At 47.3% G+C, this 22,096-nt stretch overlaps 1 protein-coding gene and 1 long non-coding RNA gene across 2 annotated transcripts in view; one reads left to right on the top strand and one right to left on the bottom strand.

Annotated features, from left to right (window-relative positions):
* The window catches only part of LOC135397915 (uncharacterized), a 420,422-nt gene that overhangs the window by 4,183 nt on the left and 394,143 nt on the right, over positions 1 to 22,096 (top strand). Inside the window, exon 2 of the mRNA XM_064629413.1 lies at positions 20,822 to 21,003. Within this exon, the coding sequence (XP_064485483.1) occupies positions 20,822 to 21,003 (182 nt within the window). The remainder of the gene's footprint in view (positions 1 to 20,821; positions 21,004 to 22,096) is intronic.
* Positions 6,579 to 6,865, bottom strand: LOC135397914 (uncharacterized). Its single transcript, XR_010423874.1, has 2 exons — positions 6,805 to 6,865; positions 6,579 to 6,738 (listed from the first exon to the last, which is right to left on the bottom strand). It is a non-coding gene; the product is annotated as an uncharacterized LOC135397914 (long non-coding RNA).

The raw sequence follows: 22,096 nt of genomic DNA, 5'->3' as shown, positions 1-22,096 counted from the left end.
GCTATTTGTATCTCAATGTACGCGCTCGTTTGAGGATTTTTGAGAAAGAAGTAATGGCCGCCTCCAGTTCTGCTCTCACAATTTCGATAAAACATCTAATTAAAAATTTAATGAATTAGTGTTAGGAAACTATTCGTCCAGTAGTGACATGGTCTGTCCCACAGCAGGCCCGCCCGGCGGCGCAGGCCGCCCACAAAAATGACAATAGTGCTACTCTCACAGATTAAAAATAAAATAAAATAAAAAGATCGTAACGGATAAAAAAGACACCCTGTGTATCGGGATAAGCGGCACTAACCAATGCAAGAGCGTTTTAGCCATACTTTTCTTCTGCGAGTGGTTGCAGTTGATGGGACATGGTTGCATCACTATGATGCTTAGGCAAAACAACAGCTCATGGAATGACGGCACTCGGGTTCTCAGAGGCGGAAGAAATTCAAGACTCAACGATCAGCGGAAATGATCATGGACACGGTTTTCTCCCCTCGATAAGAAAAGTGCTTTGATGACTGACTATGTAACGAAGGGTGAAACAGTTAATCCAGAGTACTACTATAGCTTACGATGCCGGTTAAAGGATGTTTTGAAAGCAAAACGGCACGGGATGCTACGGAAAGGCGTTCCCCTTTTGCAGGACAATGCACCGGCTCACAAAGGAGGCAAGGCAACGCAGGTTCTAAAGGGCTGGCGATTTGAATGCATTGAACTTCCGCCGTACTCGCCGGATCTTTGCCGATCAGACTGTCTTTGATTTCGAAACCTGGAAAGAAGTTTAAAAGGAAATATATTCTCGTAGGGTTCGGAGGCTATAGCAGCAGCCGAAGCATATTTCGGAGAGCAAACGTCGGATTTCTTCAGGAACGATGTGCCGACTGTATTCAACTTCAAAACAACAACAGCTTTATTACGAGATGATGACTCAAGATGGTGACCCAAGTTGAATATGTCGAATTGAAATCATCGTTTATGACTCTAGGCCGCATTCTGCGTTATCGGGCCGTTGACTTTTCAGCACCCCTCTGGTATGCAGGCCCAGCTCTCCTCGTTGCTCGTAGGCACGTTGATATATTTCGGTTTATTTTCATTGTCCTTCTTCCAGAACATAAATAGTATGTGGCGTGCGAACTAGGAACGCTGAGGGATATTGGAAATACAACAAAACGTATCCATGGTCATTTCACGAAAAAAACAAAAAGAAAAGGAAAAACACGAATGGCAGAATTAACGCGAATGCTCACGCTGTTTCATCAACAGCGATAGCTGTCGGGTCCACCTGGGGCAAAGTTTTCTTTTGTTATTGTTTGAGAATGGTGAGGCGTGCTTTGTGGTCGGTGGAGTAGGTGGTGAGGGCACGTGTGTGTACTTGCGCAAGCACGCGCCATGTAAACACGTAGTCGATGGTGGAGCTGTGTGAAGTCGTGAGCTCTTGAATGTTGGACGTGGGGTAGATGTCGAAGTCCTTCATAGTGGTCACGAAAGTAGTTCTGTGGGCGTCTAGGTTAGTGTCTCCCATGAGTAGGATTGGTTTCCATTCCGGCTCGAAGGTAGAGTGGATCAACTGAGCGACATCCGCTTGATTAGCGTCTGGTGAAACGTATAGATGCATGGCATGAGGACGTCTGCTTGAGGGACGTATGCTGCGCACATATCGGCGATGTCGGACGTTGGTTGGTTGACGAAGGCATACGGCTGTGCGGTAACGTTGGTAGCGCTGTTGCTAACGTAGACTGCTGCTCCCGCAGCCCTCATTGATGATGTCTGGAGACAATGTGCACGCAGGTGAACCCGGGAACCCTAAGCAGATCCCCCTATGTTTCGCTCATCCATAGGAACATTGCGCGCCGCGGGACATAATCGTGCACAACGTGTCGTCTGTTTGCGTGGAGAGAGCGGACGTTGAACTGAGAGAGTGTCCCGGTCGTCGAGATCGTCCAGACATTCCGTGGTGCAGTCTTGAGGCGGTGTTTGTCCAAGCGGTTGAACAGGTCGCGTAAATCGCGCCGTACACGGCCGCTAACGTGGTGAAACTCGCAGTTTTCTCTGCAGTCTGACGCGTGCGTCAAAAAGAGGACTTCTAGGGACGTGCAGCGTGTCAGTGCTACGTAGATGAGTGATTGGACGTGCACCTTGTTATATTCGTACACCACTTGGCACTACGAAGCTCCCTGGGGCTTGTGGATCGTTATCGCACTGACCTGAATAACGGGGAATTCCATTTTGCGCAACTGTATTCCGCGCTTCGCTTTCAGTTGTACTTAGAGGGACCAACCACTACCAGTGGAGGCACCAACTGTCGTTCGACCGCGCGCTGTAGTACCTTTCGCAGTGGCGCTGCTTTGAATCTCGCCAGTTTACCCGTTGTGGCGCTCGTAAAGTCAATTCATGTGCGGAAGCGCATGCCATCTTCGTCAAACTCGACGTGCTTGAGTGTTCCGAGCGCACCGTTAACGAGACCATCGGCAACGTCCTGGTTGCAACGTTGCTGGTGAGCCTGTAGGGCTTCCCTAAGCTGAACAACATGGTGGATGGTAAATTGGCAGTCTTGGTCGGCGGGATGTCGTCGATCAGCCTGTGAATTGCCATCCTTTCCTGGTTTGTGTCACAGTTGAATATACGCTGTCCAGCGCATACGCTTTGCATGTGCCCTCGAGACCGGCAGCCTGAAGAAGGTTGTACTGTTTGACGGACTTATTAGCCAGAACAAGCCACTCCACTGTCCGTTCGGACAGTGGAGTTGAGCCTCCCCCTTGGTGACGAAGCGACTCTCCAACAACGCCGTTTCGTCCTCCGTTAGCGCATTCCCGTCGCTAATCTTGGTGAGAACACTCGCAAAGCGTCCTTTTTTTTTGTGTGTGTGTACAACTTCTCGCGGAGGAAAGCAGTCGAGCAAACGCCAAGTGTTGTGCGTCGAAATGACGTTTGTTGCGGTAAGAAAAACGAGCTATAAAACGAGCCTTTATTATGATGACGATGAGGATGGGAACGATGGGTCTGAAATCCTTCTCACAACTGCCCCCCTTCCGGAGAGGAGCCCTCCTGGCGATCTTCTTGTGGCGGGCGAGAAGTGTCGAGAGGTCGTGCGATGTATGGTTTGAGGCGTGAGACGTGCGCAGACGCAGTGATCCGACGGCACCGGTCAACGGGATTGTCCAGTGGTTGGATGAGGTACGCTACATCATTGAGCGCTCGGAGTACCTTGTAGGGGCCAACGTAGTGGTAAAGGAATTTTGACGAAAGGCCAGGCTTCCGCAGAGGAACCCAAAGCCAAACGAGGTCCGCAGGACGATAAACAACGTTAGCGTGGGACGCGTCGTAACGCTGTTTGGGTGACGCTTGCGTGTCGAAGGTTCGGCAGCTGGCAATCTGTCGACATTCTTCTGCACGGCAGGTGGCGCTTGCAAGTACAGGGTTGGATATATCAGGCACGTAGGGGAACAAGGTATCAATAGTATGGACTGGATCACGGCCGTAAAGTAGGAAGAAGGGGCCGAAGCGAGTTGTCGATTGTTGTGGCAGTGTTGTACGCGTAAATGAGATATGGAGGGAGGTCATCCCAGTTGTCTTGACGAGGCGAGATATAGAAAGACAGCATGTCGGCGAGAGTGTGGTTGAAACGTTCCACGAGTCCGTTTGTTTGTGAATAGTAAGGAGACGTAAAGTGGTGGGTGACACAGCAGCTGGAGAGGACCTGCTTGACAATCTCAGCCACAAACTGGCAGCCTCTGTCACTCAACAGGACTCTGGGAGCGCCGTGCTGGAGGAGGATACGTTGAATAAAAAACTGGGCAATATCAGCAGCTGTTGCGGAAGGCAGGGCGGAAGCAACGACGTATCTGGTGGAATGGTCAATTGCCGTTACAACACAGCGGTTTCCAGAAGTGGACAGGGGGAGGGGGCCGAAGAGGTGAACTCCGACTCGTTCGAAGCGATGGAGTGGGGGTGGCAAAGGATGTAGGTGACCAAAGGATGTGGCGGTATACTTGCGTTGTTGGCACAGTTGGCATGACGACACATAGCGATGGATGTTCCTGTACATGCCCGGCCAAAAAAACTTGCGACGGATCCTCTCGTAGGTATTGAAAAAGCCAAGATGTCCCGCTGTAGGGTCGTCGTGAGAATGGCGCAAGATCGCGTTGCGCAATTGACACGGAACGACCAAGAGTAGTCGAGAGCCGTCGGGGCTGTAATTGCGTTTGTACAGCGTGCCTTCTTGCAACACGAAGTGTTTGGCTTTACGTATAAATTGGCTTTACGTAGAAGGTGCCGTGCCGTCAAGATGACGATTGAGCTTCTGGGCGGCTTCGTCGTGAAGCAGTTCTGAGGGGAAAGTGCTTGGGTCCAGCTCGGAAAGGCATATGACATCCTCATAAGAAAGTACCGGGGCGGAGTTCTCGTCTTGCAGTGGACATCGGGAAAGACCATCAGCGTCTTGGTGCTTGCATCCAGACTTATAATGCACAGCGAAATCAAATTCCTGGAGTCTTAGTGCCCAGCGCCCAAGACGCCCAGACGGATCTTTCAAGGACGCAAGCCAGCAAAGAGCGTGGTGATCGGTCACGACCGAGAAATGACGACCGTATAGGTAAGGGCGAAATTTGCCAATGGCCCAGATGACGGCGAGACACTCCTTTTCGGTGGCTGAGTAGTTTTTTTCTGCTTTAGTCAATGTGCGACTGACGAAGGCGACTGCTTGCTCCATTGGCGCATCCGGGTGACGCTGTGCTCAAACTGCACCTAGTCCTGCCCCACTGGCGTCGGTATGCAATTCAACGGGAAGGGAAGGATCGAAATGCCTCAGAATAGGGGCGGCCGTAAGCAAAGCTTTGAGCCGCTCAAAAGCAAGCTCGCAGTGGGAGTCCCAGTGGAAGTTGGATTCGCAGGAGAGGAGAGCCGTGAGAGGGGCTGCGATATGCGCGAACCCCTTGATGAATCGACGGAAATACGATGCCAACCCAATGAAACTGCGCAGCTCCTTGACACAGGTTGGCTTCGGAAAATCGGAGACGGCTTTGATTTTATCAGGATCTGGAGAAACACCGTTTGCAGAGACAACGTGACCCAGTATTTTAATCTTCTCGAAGCCGAAAGGGAACTTTTTCCCGTTGAGTTGGAGGCCCGCAGACTGGAATGTGGAGAATACAGATTCAAGGCGAAGTAGGTGGTCTCCAAATGTTTCCGAGAAAACGACAACGTCGTCCAAGCAACATAGGCACGTTCGCCAGCGGAGCCCCCGAAGCACAGTGTCCATCATCCGCTCGAATGTAGCTGGAGCGTTACAGAGGCCGAACGGCATCACCTGCATCATCTGCCAGTACCCAGAACGGGTTATTTTGTTGATACGTCGGTAATCAATGCAAAAACGTATAGAGCCATCCTTCTTAGGAGCCATGACGACAGGTGAGGACCAAGGGCTCGAGGAAGGACGGATTATTCATTTGGACAGCATTTGGTCGACCTCTTTATCAATTTGTTGTCGTTCGGCGGGAGAAACACGATACTATCTCTGTCGAAGAGGCCTTTCAGAGCCAGTGTCAACTGAGTGTTCCACGTCGCGTGCAACCCCAAGAGGTGATTTGTCGAGGTCAAATAAATGTGCATAATTTCGTAATAAGGACAGAAGCGTGCCTCTACTCCGATCGTCAAGCGAGGGAGAAACAGTTTGACATAGGGCCGAGTCGTGCACTGGATGAGGGAGAGTTACCGCGGCGTCGGCGGAATTTCCGAGAGCATGCACAGCGCCGAGCTTCACGGGTTCCAAGGTGGCAACGACAAATCCGCACGGCAACAGGACAGGCTCCCATAAAGTGTCTGACAGGGAGAGACGTCTTTCCGCCGTCAATTCGTGAGAGGGAGAACGGAGCAACGAGACCCTTGCGTGCGAGCGGAGTATGGTGAGGAGACAGTATCACCTCAGGAGTAGACGATGCTTCAGAGGAGACGGCTTCTATGTATATGGTAGTACGGGGGGGAAGTACGGTATCGTGCTCAACGCGCAGTTTAAGGACACCGCAGTCGGCCTCACTGGCGAGGACCGGCCCTGTAGGCAGAGTGATCTCACCGCGAGAGTGATCGATAATGGCGTGATGCTCTTGAAGGTAATCGCAGCCCAGTATAATGTCATGCGAGGTAACAGGGAGGACTCGGAATTCCACAGGGAAGCATACATCGGATATCGCCCCAGATGAAAAACTTTCCAACTGGGACCAGTTCAAACTGTGTTATTGAACTGGGTCCAGTTCAAAACCAGTTTGCAGCTGGTCCCAGCTTGAACTGGTCCCAGTTCAATAACACAATTTGAGCTGGTCCCAGTTTGAACTGGGACCAATTGAAAACCAGTTTGCAGCTGGTCCCAGCGTGAACTGGTCCCAGTTCAATAACACAGCTTGAGCTGGTCCCAGTTTGAACTGGGACCAGTTCAAAACCAGTTGGCAGCTGGTCCCAGCTTGAACTGGTCCCAGTTCAAAATACCAGCTTGCAACTGGTCGCAGCCGAAGTAGCAACGTTTCTCCTCCAAGCGGAACTGAGCCACTCGGGAGCTCATTTGGATCTCCATGATGAAACCCACAGATGCATGATACTGAAATAAACATGAATTATTTTATTGTGCACTTCTGAAACAGACATTTTGTATTTCACGATGCAGTTTCTCACTGACTTTACAGAAACGGTTGAGGAAAACAGGAAGCATTCCGGGCAGCCGTGGAAGTCATGTCATCAGTTGGTTTTCTACGTATAGAGCTGCAGAAGACTTATCATTACTAATTCATTTACTTCACTATACACACATATGTCGCAGACACTCACCTTTCCTGTGTATCCCTCGTTACAGGAGGCGCTTGTGGAGTCCGACATATTGCTTCGCAGTTGTCCTGTGAAGCACAATATTATCACCAAAACATGAATTGAAAGGCACAACTACTCCACAACAGACTCACATGCTTTTCCGATCCACGCCACGAGTACTCTGGTGAGCTATGCGGATTCTAGAGCAACCCGTGTTTTCCGTGTGAAGGATCTGAAACACGAGAATGACATGCATTAAAAGCGGGAACGCGCAGACTAACGGCACATGATAAATAAAAGAACGAGAAACCAAGAGACACTTTTCACAGCGTGTGGTGTGCAAAAAGTTGCTTTGTTAACGTTAACATGGCATTTGCATAAACCGGGCGTTGGTCGTGAAAGAAACGCGTCCATATGTTCTCGTGCTACACACTGGGGAGACAAACTTTACGTGCAGCAGGACGGTACCATTATTTATATTTCTGCTTTATTCGCAGCAAGCAAAAAACACTTGAGCATAGTACTCACGATGAAGCAGTCTTCGCAGCTGCAACAGAGCCGCAATCGCATGACACCTGTCTGGTCGTACTGAAGCCGATGACGCTCACTGTAATTTATATTGTCGCATGTCACGCTAATAACATTAAGAGCAAAAATGTCACTTGGGGCATGCTGAGATGAACGCGAAAAGTCAAAACACGGCGGACAAGCGCGAACGCTGCATCTGGAAGGAGCAAGCGACCGTTACACCTTGTTCAAACGCGTCATTCATCAGGGGAGCAGGAACGCGCAAAATATGCAAACATAATAATTCCAAATTAGCTTTTGTTAACATTAGCGCACCTTCAAAAAAAAAAAATAGAAATATGATTTTTTTACTATAAAGTTGCTTACCGATCGTCCCCCCAAACTTTCTTTCGTAATCTTCATATATGTTATTACAAACCTATCCCGGAACCCCAAACCGAAACTTCTCCCAAACATGTCAGCTGGTCGAGCTTGAACTGGCACCACTTCACTTTCCAGTTGCCACCTGCCCAGCTTGATCTGGTACCAGGTCATGTCCAGTTGCCTCCGGCCCAGTTTGAACTGGTACCAGTTCATATCCAGTTGCCACCAGCCCAGTTTGAACTGGCACCACTTCACTTTCCAGTTGCCACCCCTACCTTCAACTGGTACCAGGTCATGTCCAGTTGCCTTCAGCCCAGTTTGAACTGGTACCAGTTCATGTACAGTTGCCACCAGCCCAGTTTGAACTGACACCAGTTCACTTTCCAGTTGCCACCCCCACCTTCAACTGGTACCAGGTCATGTCCAGTTGCCTCCAGCCCAGTTTGAACTGGTACCAGTTCATGTCCAGTTGCCACCAGCCCAGTTTGAACTGGTACCACTTCACTTTCCAGTTGCCACCTGCCCAACTTGAACTGGTACCAGCTCATGTCCACTTGCCACCAGCCCAGTTTGAACTGGTACCAGTTCATGTCCAGTTGCCACCAGCCCAGCTTGAACTGGTACCACTTCACTTTCCAGTTGTCACCAGCCCAGCTTGAACTGGTACCACTTTAGTTTCCAGTTGCCGCCAGATTGATCCCACTTGGTTCCAGTTCATGATCAGTTGGAGGCAACTGGGAACAAACTGGTACCAGTTGACTTCCCAGTTCATTTTTTCGCCTGGGGCTATACGGTGCAGGAACCAGTCGTGTGAAAAATGTGGTTAAACGCCGACTTGAGAAAGGATCCATCTTTGAACGTTACTTTGCGCAGCTTCTTGCACATCTTAGCAGACAAAATACGAACACAGGAGCCGGTGTCAATAAGTGCTGATGAAGAATGGCCGTCAATGGAAACGTCGATGCAGTTTCGAGGGTGCGGTGGGGTGACATTTGAAAACGGTGCAGTCGATGCAGGACGACCCCCAGGAACTGCAACTACATGTTTCCCCGCTGGAGAGGAGGGGATGTAAGGCGTATGGGGCTACGTGACAGTGACCTGCGGCGACCGGCTGGAGACCGGGAGCGACGTGAACCGGCGTAATCGTCATTCCGGAGTCCGTCACCAGATGTTGCGGTGGGAGGCGCAGAGTAATAATAGCGATTACCGGCATAACGAAATGGGCGGTCTGAGGGACAAGCATCAGTGTAGGGCGCCGAGGGCGTAAATTGTGGACGGCCAGCCCAGAAAGCCTCCCGTTGACGTTTCCTGCAGAACCTTATTGTATGACCGGTAATGCCGCAGTAGTAGCATGTTGGGCGACGACGGGGCCGGTCCAGGGACATACTGAGAGGAAGTTGAGAACCTGGAAGCATCGACGGGGAGTACATCATGGACTGCTGTCGGGCTTCTGAGACTGCAGCTGTCGCCGGACTCGGGTGGATATTTGACCGAACAACGTCAGCGTACGAGGGCTGAAGCTGGGCTGTGGTGCGCTGTCCGATTGCGCTCGCGAGTTCTTCCCGTACTACCGACTGTACAAGCGTAGTTGTCTCAGTAGGTTGACTCAGTAGTTGACCCGTAGGTGATGAAAGCCTGGAAAGTTCTTCCCTCATTATCTCTCGGATCAAGAGACGCAGATTATCGAGGGACACGATTTCAGAGGTGCCGTACTGGAGATGGGCTTCCTTCGTGCGCCGGTTTCTTGCGCCCTGTAGTTTCTTACATAATGCAAGAATTTCGGCAACAGTAGTGATGTCCTTTGCCATGATGAGTTGGAAGGCATCCTCCCGTATTCCCTTGAGTACGTAGCGATTTTTTTTCATCGTCAGGCATCTCAGGATTGAGACGCTTGCACAAAGAGAGAATCTCTTCGACGTATGACATGTACGACTCATCGGGATGTTGGGCTCGCCAGGACAGATTCTGCTCAGCATCTGACTTCCGAAAGGCGGGCCTGCCAAATAATCCCGTAGCCGAGACGAAAATCGTTCCCAGGCTTGGAATTCTGCCTCATGGTTCAGGAACCAAGTCTTGGCGACCCCGGACAGATAGAAGACGACGTTATTCACCTTGCTGTTGTCATCCCACCTGTTGTGACGGCAGACGCGGTCGAATTCGTCGAGCCAATCATCAACATCCTGGCCGTCGATGCCGTTGAATGTGGGCGGGTCACGTTGCCGCAGTACTGGTGCGGGGATAGTCGACGCGGTCGCTTGTCCTCCCGAGGCAGAACCGTTGCCGGCTGCGGATTGGGGTGCATTAGCCATAAGTACAATGCGACGGCTTCGGAGTTCCAGATTTACTGGCTTAGGAGGAAGGAAATCGAGCGCACCTCCACCAAATTGTTGCGGTTCGAAAAACGAGCCTTTATTATGATGACGATGAGGATGGGAACGATGGGTCTGAAATCCTTCTCACACGTTAAGTTTGCGGCGCGGTCGCGTATACACCGCCGAGGCATTGACGGGAGGCAATTCTTCTCGCTCGTCTTCTTCCCCTCATGTGCTTCCTCTTCCTCTCATGTTCTTTGCCGACGCGCTGAGACATTACAACGCGAAACTGTGGAGCCCTCTGTGAGGAACGGGAGGAAGAACTATAGCGCAGGCCTATCGCAACGTCAGAGCCGTATATTAAAAGCGAGTCTGGCCATTAACGAGTCATGCCTATACATGAAGCTCCACCCCCTTTCAGCTTTCTGACCAATGACGTCTCGAAATATGGGGCATTATCAATCAACCTATAATCACTATTTGTCGCACTACCCAACATGGGCAGCGCCATGTTGGGTGTCAACTGGATTGGATGGGATTGAAATGGATAGCTCTCGCGATCTGGAAAACTATTGGATTTATTTTTTTTGCCAATTTAATGAACGCCACCTAGGCTGCGCAAGGCACGTCGGGAATTGTTGTCTGCTTCCGTCGTTGTACCGCTGCCGGCAGAACCACCTGCTCGTACACGTCCTGTCGTCGGTACGACTTTTTTTCACTTCTCTACATAAATAGTTGGAATAAAAAAGGCAAGTATGTTTACATCCCTTCAATTCAAAATTGTACAACACAGTGCCGTTTTTGTTATCATTTTGTCGTGATCGCCGCTTTCACTAGGCCTAACACCGATGACAAAACGTGTTATTTTCAGGTAGATATCGACAGCGGAGCATCAGCTGAAATTGATTTTCGATAATCCTATATGAGGATGTACATCTGCAGCGTAAAATCAGAGTTGTCTGTAAAATTTTTGTCACGAAATTCCCTCTTCACCGTGTTTGCTTTCGTCGCCATTTTGAGTGGCAATAAGATGTGATGGCGACCCTTGCGGCAAAAAGCAATCCAATCAGAGGCATAGGCGTCCCCAGGATTTTTTACAAGGTGGGCAAAGTGCTTCCAAGGGGGGCACGCGTGCAATCCCCCTCCCCTACCACCTCTTTTTCTGGAGGCGGACATTGCGGACTGTGCGGGTGTTCAGAGATTCCTATTATGACATCTGAAAATAATCATTACGACCTATAAGAAAAGAGCATACTATTTTAACAAGCGACATTGGATCTCCAGGGGTGCACGGCCCCCTTGCCACCCTCTCTGTACGCCCATGATGAGAGGCGCGGAACTGTGTTGACAGGTCGAGCCTCTTTCTGGGGCTCCTCCCAATGGCCACACTCCCTTTTAACATACGGCTCTGCCCAACGTGAGCCTCAGCCGCCCTCTGTGAGGTGCGGGCGGAAGCGATTTACTGGATGCTTCAGACACTCTTCGGCCAACGCCAGAATCTTTCCCCTTTTTATGCCTCCACTTTGCAGCTATCGCTGTAAGAGCTCTACTTAAGTGCCTCTCTTCTTCATTTTAGTACGGTGTGGAACATACATGCGTGCCTGTAAATTCCTCCTAATAAAGAGGATGTCATCAAGTTATTAAAATCAATATGTGATCCGATAGAGGTGGACACAAGGAAGATCAACCCGATGGCAGTAAGTAGAGCGAAGAGCTTGAGTTCGAGAACTGTTCATATTTCGAACACAAAACTGTTCTCGCAGAACAACAGCCCCCCCCCCCCCCCCTAGAGGTCACCCAGCTGACACTCAACATGACCGCTTCGAGGGATATCTGACGAATCGCATGCTGCATGCGGGTGATCTTGAAAATATAGTAGTAATTTACCTCTTGACACGGAATCGCAGACACCCTGCAAGACCTCTGTGCAAGGCAGGTGGGCAACTGCACGGTAACCAGAAGCGTTTGCGCTGGGAAGCGGACCGCTATATACCAATACGTTTGAGTGAAATAGCGGTATTCTGTTACTTAGATTCGGTAGCGGGCACAACAATGTGTAGTGTAACACGAAAAGTCTCCAATACCATGGGCGCAGAGATTCTGTTGGAAAGAGATTTTGTTGGTCTTGAACTGCCTCAACGGACCCTCTTGATTTATTGAAAAAATAACTTTTTATTGCCAAAGCTGTTGGCTGCCTATTGACAGCTATTGAAAAGTGGTCACCGCGTAGCCTCTGAAACTGTGTTTGAGCTCCTGTTGTGCGTGAATGTGTTGCATTTCTATTTACCTTAAGTTGACATACAATGTATGCTGCTGTAGACGTGTTTTTGTTGAGCTCCTGAAGACAAATTATTTAAAATGCTAATATGGTTACCAAACAGAGAAAACAAAAAGCATACAAAACGTGTACATTTTATTTACAATCAAGTCACACAAAAATCCTACAAATAATGTGTAAATACTTTTTACATACTGCTGGATACACATTGCTGATTCGAGATAATGTAAAGTGTTACCTTAGATTGGACAATAAATATGCAAAGCGAACTTAAGTGAATCATCACAGAGTATGGGTTGATGAGGTCACACTGTACATTAACTCACCTTAGTTCCTGGGCCAGGATAGATACACGTGCCTGGGGAAACTTGGTGCAGGTGTAGGCTGAAAAAAAAAAGATGGAACGTCATGTATGAGTGCTTATAAAAGTTGTTATCCAAATATCGTTGACAGCCGCGTCTGTAAGTATATTTTCTTGTCCAACGTTTCCGGTTTTAGTGACAGGATTGGAGTAGGTATATGCACCATAATCTCTGATGGCTCATAGAAATATAAGCAGAAATCTCATATCCGGACAAAAATAATACTCACAAAGTCAAGGGGATCCGCAGGCACAGACTTCCTTTGTTTCTAAAATTTATTTACAACGGTTCCCAGGAAGCCGTTGATGGCGTCTCCCTGTGCGAGCAAACGAAGCTCAATGACTGGGTCATCGAGGGGTCATACATCGTACAAACCCAGTTTGCTTTCTGAAAGTCCACTTAATCAGAATGTCAGTCATTGTGATAACCACATCCTACGCTAAACTTTTACACGGCGATCAAGCCACAGATGACAATCGATTCGATATGACGCCAACGGACAACAAGCACCACCAAAACCACAAGCGCTACTGGATTGCCTAACGGCTAGATGTACAGAAACACAAGGAGCGGCTCTTCTCTCCAGACTAGCGTAGCCACCCTCTAGCGGTCGCTCGAGTCAAAATCGCCATTACGTCTGGTCTACCACGTGATCCCCTTTAAAGTTTCGGTTTTGCAAGGCTTTGTTTCTCGCGCTGCTTTCCGTGCGATTTTGCTTTTCGAAAGTAATTTATTGCAAAAATGTGAGCACCATCGTAGAAACGACGCATGGTAATGTGTTCTTCTTCCGGCTGCGGCTCTCGTTGGACGGAAAGCAGCTCTGTCACGGGAACACGTTTTGTTCGTAAGTACACGATCAGTTGTTTTAGTCGCTTGTGCGTCTTCGAATCACCCTGAATTGTTCATTTTGGACCCAACTCTGTGCCGCCGAATCATTTCATATCCTGTGTTTTCATTTTCATTTCTATTTATTTCATTTCCAAAAATACAGAAATGAGGTCCAGGTACAAAAGGCGGAGCCTGACGAGGTACCTGGACCGACAAACAGGAATGCATACAGACAAACATAAACAGTCGGCGGATATCTGTGCGCCATTACAGTGTCTATTGCAACGTGATTATGCAGTAGTAACATCGATAACATTTTTTACATGTACAGTACAAGTACTCCACTGTTCGTGGATGTTCATCTCTCACCTAGATGGTACACACAAAAGAGAAAAAAAGAAATACAGCGCTGTGCAAAGTGTCCTTTAGCCAAAGGCACACGCAACCATACTAAGGTTTACCATTTTAAAATAGCTTAATGTTATAATTGACATCTAAATATGAGCGGAAGAGTCCTCTGAACTGTGCCTGTGTGTACTCAGGCTTTACAAAATTTGCAAATTTGTTTAAAAATTGAGGCACTAGATAGGCCATGGATTGATACCCGTAGTTGGTTCGCACACATGGCGTTGTGTAATTCCTGAAGTGCCTTAGCCCATACGTCGTGGTTTTAGTTGTAAGGTTTATGCGATTTTCCTTAACTTCTTTATGAATATGAATTCCGAGTTTTAAAATGAACATTTGTTTAACAGTAAGAATGTGAGCGTCGGAAAAAAGGTCTGGAGAAGGAGTAAAGAAGTCGGCATTTGTTAGAAAACGTATTGCTCTTCTCTGGAGAATGTGTACTTTGCCTAGGTTATTTGCTGATGTGTTGCCCCATACTAACAGGCAGTAGGAGAGTTTGGAATGGACAAGTGCGTAATAAATATTGCTCATGAGCCACCTTGGCAGTGCTCTTCTAATGCGACTGATAGCACCGATTACCTTGGATAGTTGTTTTGTAAGGTGATCAACATGCGTATTCCATAATAAATTCTCGTGAAACCATACGCCGAGGAATTTTATCTCAGAAACCTGTTCTAAGGGAATCGCATTAATGCTTAGCGAGAACGTCGGGTCGGAGACCTTGTTGATAGATCGAAATATTATGAATTTCGTCTTGCTCACATTTACCCTTAATCGATTTGCTGCTAGCCATCTGGAAAGGTGTTCTAGATAGCTGTTTATCAACGTGGCAAGGTGTGACAGGCTATGGTGGGAAAAAAAGATGTTAGTATCGTCGGCATACAAAATTATATCTGGTGTGTTAGGAATGGAGACGATGTCATTGATGTAAAGAAGGAATAAGAGTGGCCCCAGAATGGATCCCTGGGGTACCCCGTACTTTATTAGAAGCTTATTAGATTCATAACCATGAAGCTTGACGTATTGGAAGCGCTCATACAGATAGCTTTTTATTAATTCGTGAATCTTCCCGCGTAAACCATAGGAATAACATTTTCGCAGTAAAATATCATGCTGTATCGAGTCAAACGCCTTTCTTAGGTCGAGGAATATGCCTACAGTATACCGCTTATCTTCTATATTTTCCACAATCTGGTCTCTGATTCTCATTAATGCGGTTTCAGTGGATTTCCCTTTCTGAAATCCATATTGTGCGTTTGTTATTATGTTATGTTTCAAAACGAATCTGGTGAGTCTGTCATTTATTATTCTCTCCACCACTTTTGAAAAGAGTGGCAAAACGGATATTGGGCGGTAGTTATTGAGGTCATTTCCATCTCCTCCTTTGCAAATTAGTGTAACTTTGGCTATTTTTAATGCGTCAGGGAAGGTACCCGTTTCTAAAATATTATTACACAAGTAGCAAAGCTTGTCACTAATAAGTGGCAATATGTGCTTTATTGGCTTTACTTTAAGGTCGTCGACGCCAGCAGCCAGCGAATTATCTAATCCGCACAATATCCCCTCAATCTCGGCAACTGTAGCCGGATAAAGATAGACAGAACTCACAGGGAACGAGCCAACGAAGGTTGTAGAACTGGGATCTGCGCTATCTGTTGCCCCAACATTGACAAAATGGTTATTAACCATGTTAGCTAGTTCTGAGCCCTGATACGATATAGAGTCAATGGTTAGTTCTGTAGGGAGCGGTGGTGGGGTGTTACCAAATGCTAAGTTCTTCACAGTTCTCCAGACTTTCTGTGGGTTGTTCCGCTCATTTGTAAAATACCGCGCGTAGTATTCTTCCTTCACTCTCTTTGTATCCGTGGCTAACTGGTTACGAATATGTTTGAATTCCTGCCATATCATGCCATCACGCGTTTTTAGGAACCGTTGAAAGAGCTTGTTCTTTGCGGTGATGCGTGAGTAAAGTTCTCTAGTTATCCAAGGCTTCCTTATTTTTTTGGATCGGTGTCTACGCGTTAGTAACGGAAAGGATTCATTATAGCAGCTCGTAATATTTTGAAGGAATATGGAGTATAATGTGTTACTGTCACTTTCCGCATAAAAGCTGTCCCAGTTGATATTCGAGATGCGCATATGGAAATCTTCTAGCGAGTTGTCATTAATGACGCGTGTATGGTCACTATATCGCAGAATGTGGTGCCTAATAGGGTTGAGTGTATTCAAAAGGCAGAATATGGGTAAATGATCACTTATTGGGACATTCATTACCCCTGATGTCACAAGCATGCCATTTGTAATACAAGGATCAAGTAAGGTGCCTGACAGTGGGCGAGTGGGTAAAGAGATTGTGTTGTGGCAACCATATGATTCAATAAGCTCTAGGAAGTCATGTCTCAATGTACAACAGCCTAACAAATTTATATTTATGTCTCCGACAAGCAGTACTGGAAGGTTTACGGAATCAGCGTACGATAATATCGTCTCTACATGGTTCAGGAAGGAAATTTTATTCCCGGACGGCGGGCGATAAACAGTACCGAATACCATGCCGCACGTTTCAATCACCAGGGCTTCGACATTGCTATTCACAACGCTACATTTGTCACAAAGAACGAAGGGCTGTTCTGTGTATGTGGCAATACCGCCGCCCTGCCTATCTGTTCTGCCATTCGATACACAGCGGTAGCCAGGGAAATTTACCTGTACTTGGTTCCCTCTGAACCATGTTTCGGTGAAAGTAAGAATGGTAAATCTATGGCCTAAGGATTCCAGGAATTGCTCTACATCATCGTGTTTTGCTAATAAGCTTTGTGCATTTAAATGCAAGACAGACACGCAAGAGTGTGATATGGAACTATACTTTTCTCTAAAGACAGCTGGGTCTATGTACAATTTATTAACGTCGCTTGTCATAGTCATTGCGAAGAAAGAACATGTGCACAATCTGATTACACCGTATCAAGGTCACTTTCCTTTTGTATCCTAATCGCGGGGGACCCTTCCGATTTCCGCACAAAGGTCAGACCGTCCTTGTGCCAGGCAAACCTAGCCTTGCCTTCCTTCACTTTCTTGCGGGCAAGAAAAAATAGCCTCTTGTTTTGACTGGTCATATTCTCGTCTATGTAAATTTCCTCCACATCTAACCGGTTTTCCCTTCCAGTTCTTAATCTGTGCTTGTTTTTCAGCCACTCATTTCGGTGTCTTCTATTTGCAAATCTCACAATGATGGGTGGAATCTTTCCGGGCTTCGAGGGTAACCTATGAAGAGCTTCTATTTGGTCAATTTCAGGCTTAGCGAGACCGAGCCGGTCTGCAATCTCACACAATTTTCCGTGAAGATCCTCATGCTGAGTCATTTTGACACCATGTATTTCTAGGTTATTCAGTCTTGTGTACTGCTCAAGTCGATTCACCTCTTGTCGCAATTGTTCGCAGTCATCGGTTTTACTCTCCTCTAGGCGCCTAACCTTAGCACCTATCTCTTTCAGGGCTTTCTCCTGCTCCATTTGTCTCTTCATAATTTCATCATATTTTTCAGACATCACCTCGACAGAAAGCTTGATTTCCTCTGTTGTTCTAGACAGCTCATCTACTTTTCCCCTGACAGGTATTAATGTCAACAGCATCTGCTTAATCTCGCTCAGCTCCTGAGCCAGGTTTGGTGAATTAGCTGTTTCAGATGGTTTCAGTTTCCCTCTGCCCGCGCGACAGGTTTGACATTTCCAGGCATCGTAAAATGCATTACGCTTACTGCGGTACGTGCTCTCTGATACGCCTGAGCAGATACCAAGGTGATAGGAAAATCCACATTCACAACAAGTAAGACAAGCACTCTCTGGATCCAAAATTTCCTGACAGGAAAGACATATGTCACGATCATTTTGGGCCATTGTACCCAGTTGCAGTCGGTGGCGATGTTTGATCTATACAGTGGAAGTTATTCAGTTTCCTCACCTGCAATGATAAGACGAGTAAGCACAACAGTCGACAGGTTCGCCACCGACTGCAGGAATTCTTGGTTTGTCGTTGTTTTTATGCTGACACCAGTCACGTGGCAACTCGCAGATCGCAGCGATCCCAACGGTAGTCGTTGTTGATGCGATGCAGTAGATACAGAGGAAGGCTGTAACCCCCAAGGTGGCACGTTGCGATTTCGTGTTAGCAATCCCGGCGGCGGATGGGTTGTTCACGTTATCTTGGATATTACTGCAATGATAAGACGAGTAAGCACAACAGTCGACAGGTTCGCCACCGACTGCAGGAATTCTTGGTTTGTCGTTGTTTTTATGCTGACACCAGTCACGTGGCAACTCGCAGATCGCAGCGATCCCAACGGTAGTCGTTGTTGATGCGATGCAGTAGATACAGAGGAAGGCTGTAACCCCCAAGGTGGCACGTTGCGATTTCGTGTTAGCAATCCCGGCGGCGGATGGGTTGTTCACGTTATCTTGGATATTACTGCAATGATAAGACGAGTAAGCACAACAGTCGACAGGTTCGCCACCGACTGTGTTGTTGTACAAATCTGATTAATGGTTTGAGTACAGCATTTTTTACGACTTAATCGGGAAACGTACATACGTTGAAAATCACCGATGCCACACGTAATGTTTCCGGTGCCACGTACTCCTTTTGCGTTCTGCACACTGTGATTGACCTTCTAATAGAAGAGGAAACATCCGAACATACAGAAATAAAGTGCAAGCACGCGTTCAACGTAATACTGCCGTGTGAAATGTGACACAACTACAGCTCGCGTCGTCTGCTTTGGTGGCGCCGTGGTGTCTGGAGAGTCACGTGAGCGGTCACGTGGTAGACAGGAGCATCCCAGAATGCAATGCGAAGCCGGCTACGCTCCTCCCGATAGAAAACTGTCGGAGGGGCCGCTCCTTGTGTTTCTTTCCTCCATGCATAAAAAAAAGCCAACTGATGGAGCTGCCATGGTTGCCTGTATAGTTTGCTAAAAATATTGAGAATTCATTATTGTGAGTTGAATTGTCGTTCGCTGTGCCTCAGTATACTGTGGTTTCAGATTGAAATTGAGATAAAAACAATATAATTACATGTAGTGGATAAATGGTGCGTTGTTCGCTCGTCGCTGCCTCCCGTCGGAAAGAAGACAAAACACCGAGACAGGGAAAACTAAAGGCGAAAACCACAGCTTCTTAAAATCGAAGCAAAGTTGCCCTCGCATAACACATTATTTGTAAGTGTTACCCACCGCGCTGGTGGAATTTATAAGACAAGGGCCCTTAACACTGTGCTAAAAGTTATAAATAACCTAACACAAGTACAATCCGTACATGTTGCAGCGAACCGCATATGTTGCAGCCTTTTATATTCCTATAGGACATCCCATTGTAGTCGTCATGTAAATTAACATTTTACTCGTGTAGATACTGCACTGCGTTTCCTAGTTCATTAAGTTTACGCTTTGACAAAGCTGTCACAGTGCGTCACAAAACTGTGTCACACTGAAGTCAAAGGCACGAGTCACATGAGAATTATATTGAGTTTCTCTTGACTCAAAAAGGGGTGAACAAGATGTTCATAGAACGTTGTGCGGTTAGTACTGGTTGCTATTCAGGCCAATGTTTGGCCATTTCCTTCTGTAACGTATTGTGTATTGTGTGCATTCCTTGGGCCCTGGACGGAGATAAAAGTTCAGGGCTTTTCGCAACCCACGTGCGAAGAAGTCACAGCTATAGCTGTATCCACAAATTGCGCGTGTATCGTGCACGCGTAATAAGGGCCAGATGAGGCTCACGGCTGCATTGCGCACGCACATGTAGGCATGTTTTTCTTCTTACACGAGTCTTCTTCAGTCTTCTTTAAAGTGCCACTACGGACTAAATCTCTTGTCTTCAGAATCCTACCAAAGTTATGTTACTGAAATCTTCTTATCCCACTTTACATTCTTGCAAAATATTTTGGCTCTACGTGACGCGAAAGCTAGAGAAAATTAAGTATTATTTTAGAGAACTGTGACGTCATATTAGGTTCCGACGGAGCGCCCGGCTCTCATCTGGCAACGTTGTTGCCCTTTGCGTCTTCCGGGGGCTCACATTTTGCACTTCGTTAGCGGAACCCCACGTGACATCCTCCGACCGCTCCGACGGGCTCCGACCTTCGAGAAAACACAAGGAGGGAGAAGACATCTCTCCCATTTCCCCTCTTTGGATCAGCGTCACGTGACTTCTCCTCCGCGGACGCCGGCGTCGTTGCTAGGAGATGAGTGCCATCTCCAGAACATGACATGATTGCAATTTGTGGGCTTATCTTTACGTCACACGCTCCGCGCGTCATCGAAACTTGTGGAGGCCCAGCAGATCTTCAAAAATTGACAGAAATGCATAGCGTTCGTAAACAGGATTGTAATTTCGCGTATGAAATCTTTAAGGCACCTACTTTTCATGGACAAAATAAAATGAACGCTGTTCTCCGAGTCCAGAGTGGCACTCTGTTTTCCACACATTCTGCAGTGAACTCCGTGGCCAACAGTCGGCGGTGTTGCGCGCGTGCGGGCGCCACGTCGGACAGCCCATCGCAAACGTCACAAACATGACCGAACCTGTACCCCGCACGACTGCTTTTTCTATTTTTTATTTTTATTTTTTATTTTATTTTTTTTGCAAGTACGCAACTTTCGTCAACGACGCAGCGTGGCTCCTCTGACGTCTTTCTATGTGTGCTCCGATTTGCTGCGCCATCCATAATGGCGCGTTGAGTCGGAAGTCAGGACCTCTGCCGTCCTTGAGAACACAAAACACAATACAGCTATCGATGTAAGATATAAAATAAACCGGAGCCTCCATTGTCATATTTCAATTCAACATCAACATATCAATATCAACATCATTAAGCAATGGCGCATACCATTTCTTAACCACGCCAGGTTTGAAACTGTGGACCTGTGGAATCCCTATTCCATATACTTTTACGTCTGTGATTTACAGTCCAAGGCCCGTGAACCTGGGTAGCAGGGCTCCCGCGCCGTACGATGTTAGAACTCCCATGAATCTGGATGCTTTAAGCCACAGCAGCAGGGCACCCTGTAACAAGCTGCAGTATAAACATGAGGATCTCAAAACTGGACAGGATACTGAAGAGACGGCAACCGAGAGATTCGGTTCATCAGGTAAGTAACCGTGATCTTCTCTCTAATGTTGAGTTTCAGAGTTTTAGTGCAAAATATGTTTGAGAAAGTAGATGAGTAATGGGACTGGAGGGCAACTGTGAGGGACTGTTTATACAGTCCCTCTATACTATGGAATTTACACGTCTGAAGATACTAATAAACATCTCAACACACTATCGCGCCAGTTATTTGCTGACCACTCGCCGTTTTCGTATAGACCAAATAGTTTTGTCTTCCGTTACACATGCATTAGAAGACTACAGGTCACCGGAGCTCATCCAAAACTGCCGTCAAACTAAGGAAGCCGCCATTAGGCGTCCCCGTGTTGCCAGGCCAGAACTGGCGGAGCCCGCTAGTTTTGGCAGAGGAAATCTGAACAATGGTTTTGGTTCATGTTTGTCGTTTTGTCACTGTGTGTACCAAACAAAGACGTGTGAAACGTGATAAAAAAGCGATTAAATCTAGAGTGGGGTCATATGTTGTGTGTTTTATTGTTCCGATGTATTCTTTTAGACTGGCCTCCACCTCTGAGCTTTCTAACTCGAGCCTACTTAGATTTCGGTTTCTATTCCGTGGCTGTCAAACCTGTCAAGCCGTAAAACGCGTGTCTTTAATTAGTACGTTTATTGGCGATTTCAAAGATATCGTGGTTACCGATGCCTTTAAATGGAGCCGAAATCCGAGAACTTAGACGCTCTGTTTCGGAAGTCAGCAACATAAACATGAAACTGCCCATTGGCCTCTGGCGATGGAACTCCCCATTCATAATCTTAAAATAAAGTTGTTATTATTGTTGCCCAATAAATGCATAAAAGAGAACTGCAAGCAGTGCAGAGAGGGTGGATCAGGAGCATCTTTCCTAAAGTAAGTAGCCTGCTTTTCCCACTTTCATGTGTGTGAAATTCTTCCACTATGTTTTTGAGTAAATTAAGTTTGTCTTTCCCTGGCCGTACATCATAGTGCCAATATGTACAAACATAGCTTTATATTCACCCAAACCTTTTAATTTCAACATCAGAAATGTTTTACTAACACAGCACTGACAAGAGGGCACATGCCGCAAGGTAGCATGCCGCTTAGCACCCACCTTATC

Source organism: Ornithodoros turicata, chromosome 6 (assembly GCF_037126465.1).
Source record: "Ornithodoros turicata isolate Travis chromosome 6, ASM3712646v1, whole genome shotgun sequence".
Lineage (NCBI taxonomy): Eukaryota > Metazoa > Arthropoda > Arachnida > Ixodida > Argasidae > Ornithodoros > Ornithodoros turicata.
The sequence above is the reverse complement of the archived record's forward strand: the minus strand, read 5'-3'. Positions and strand labels throughout refer to the sequence as shown.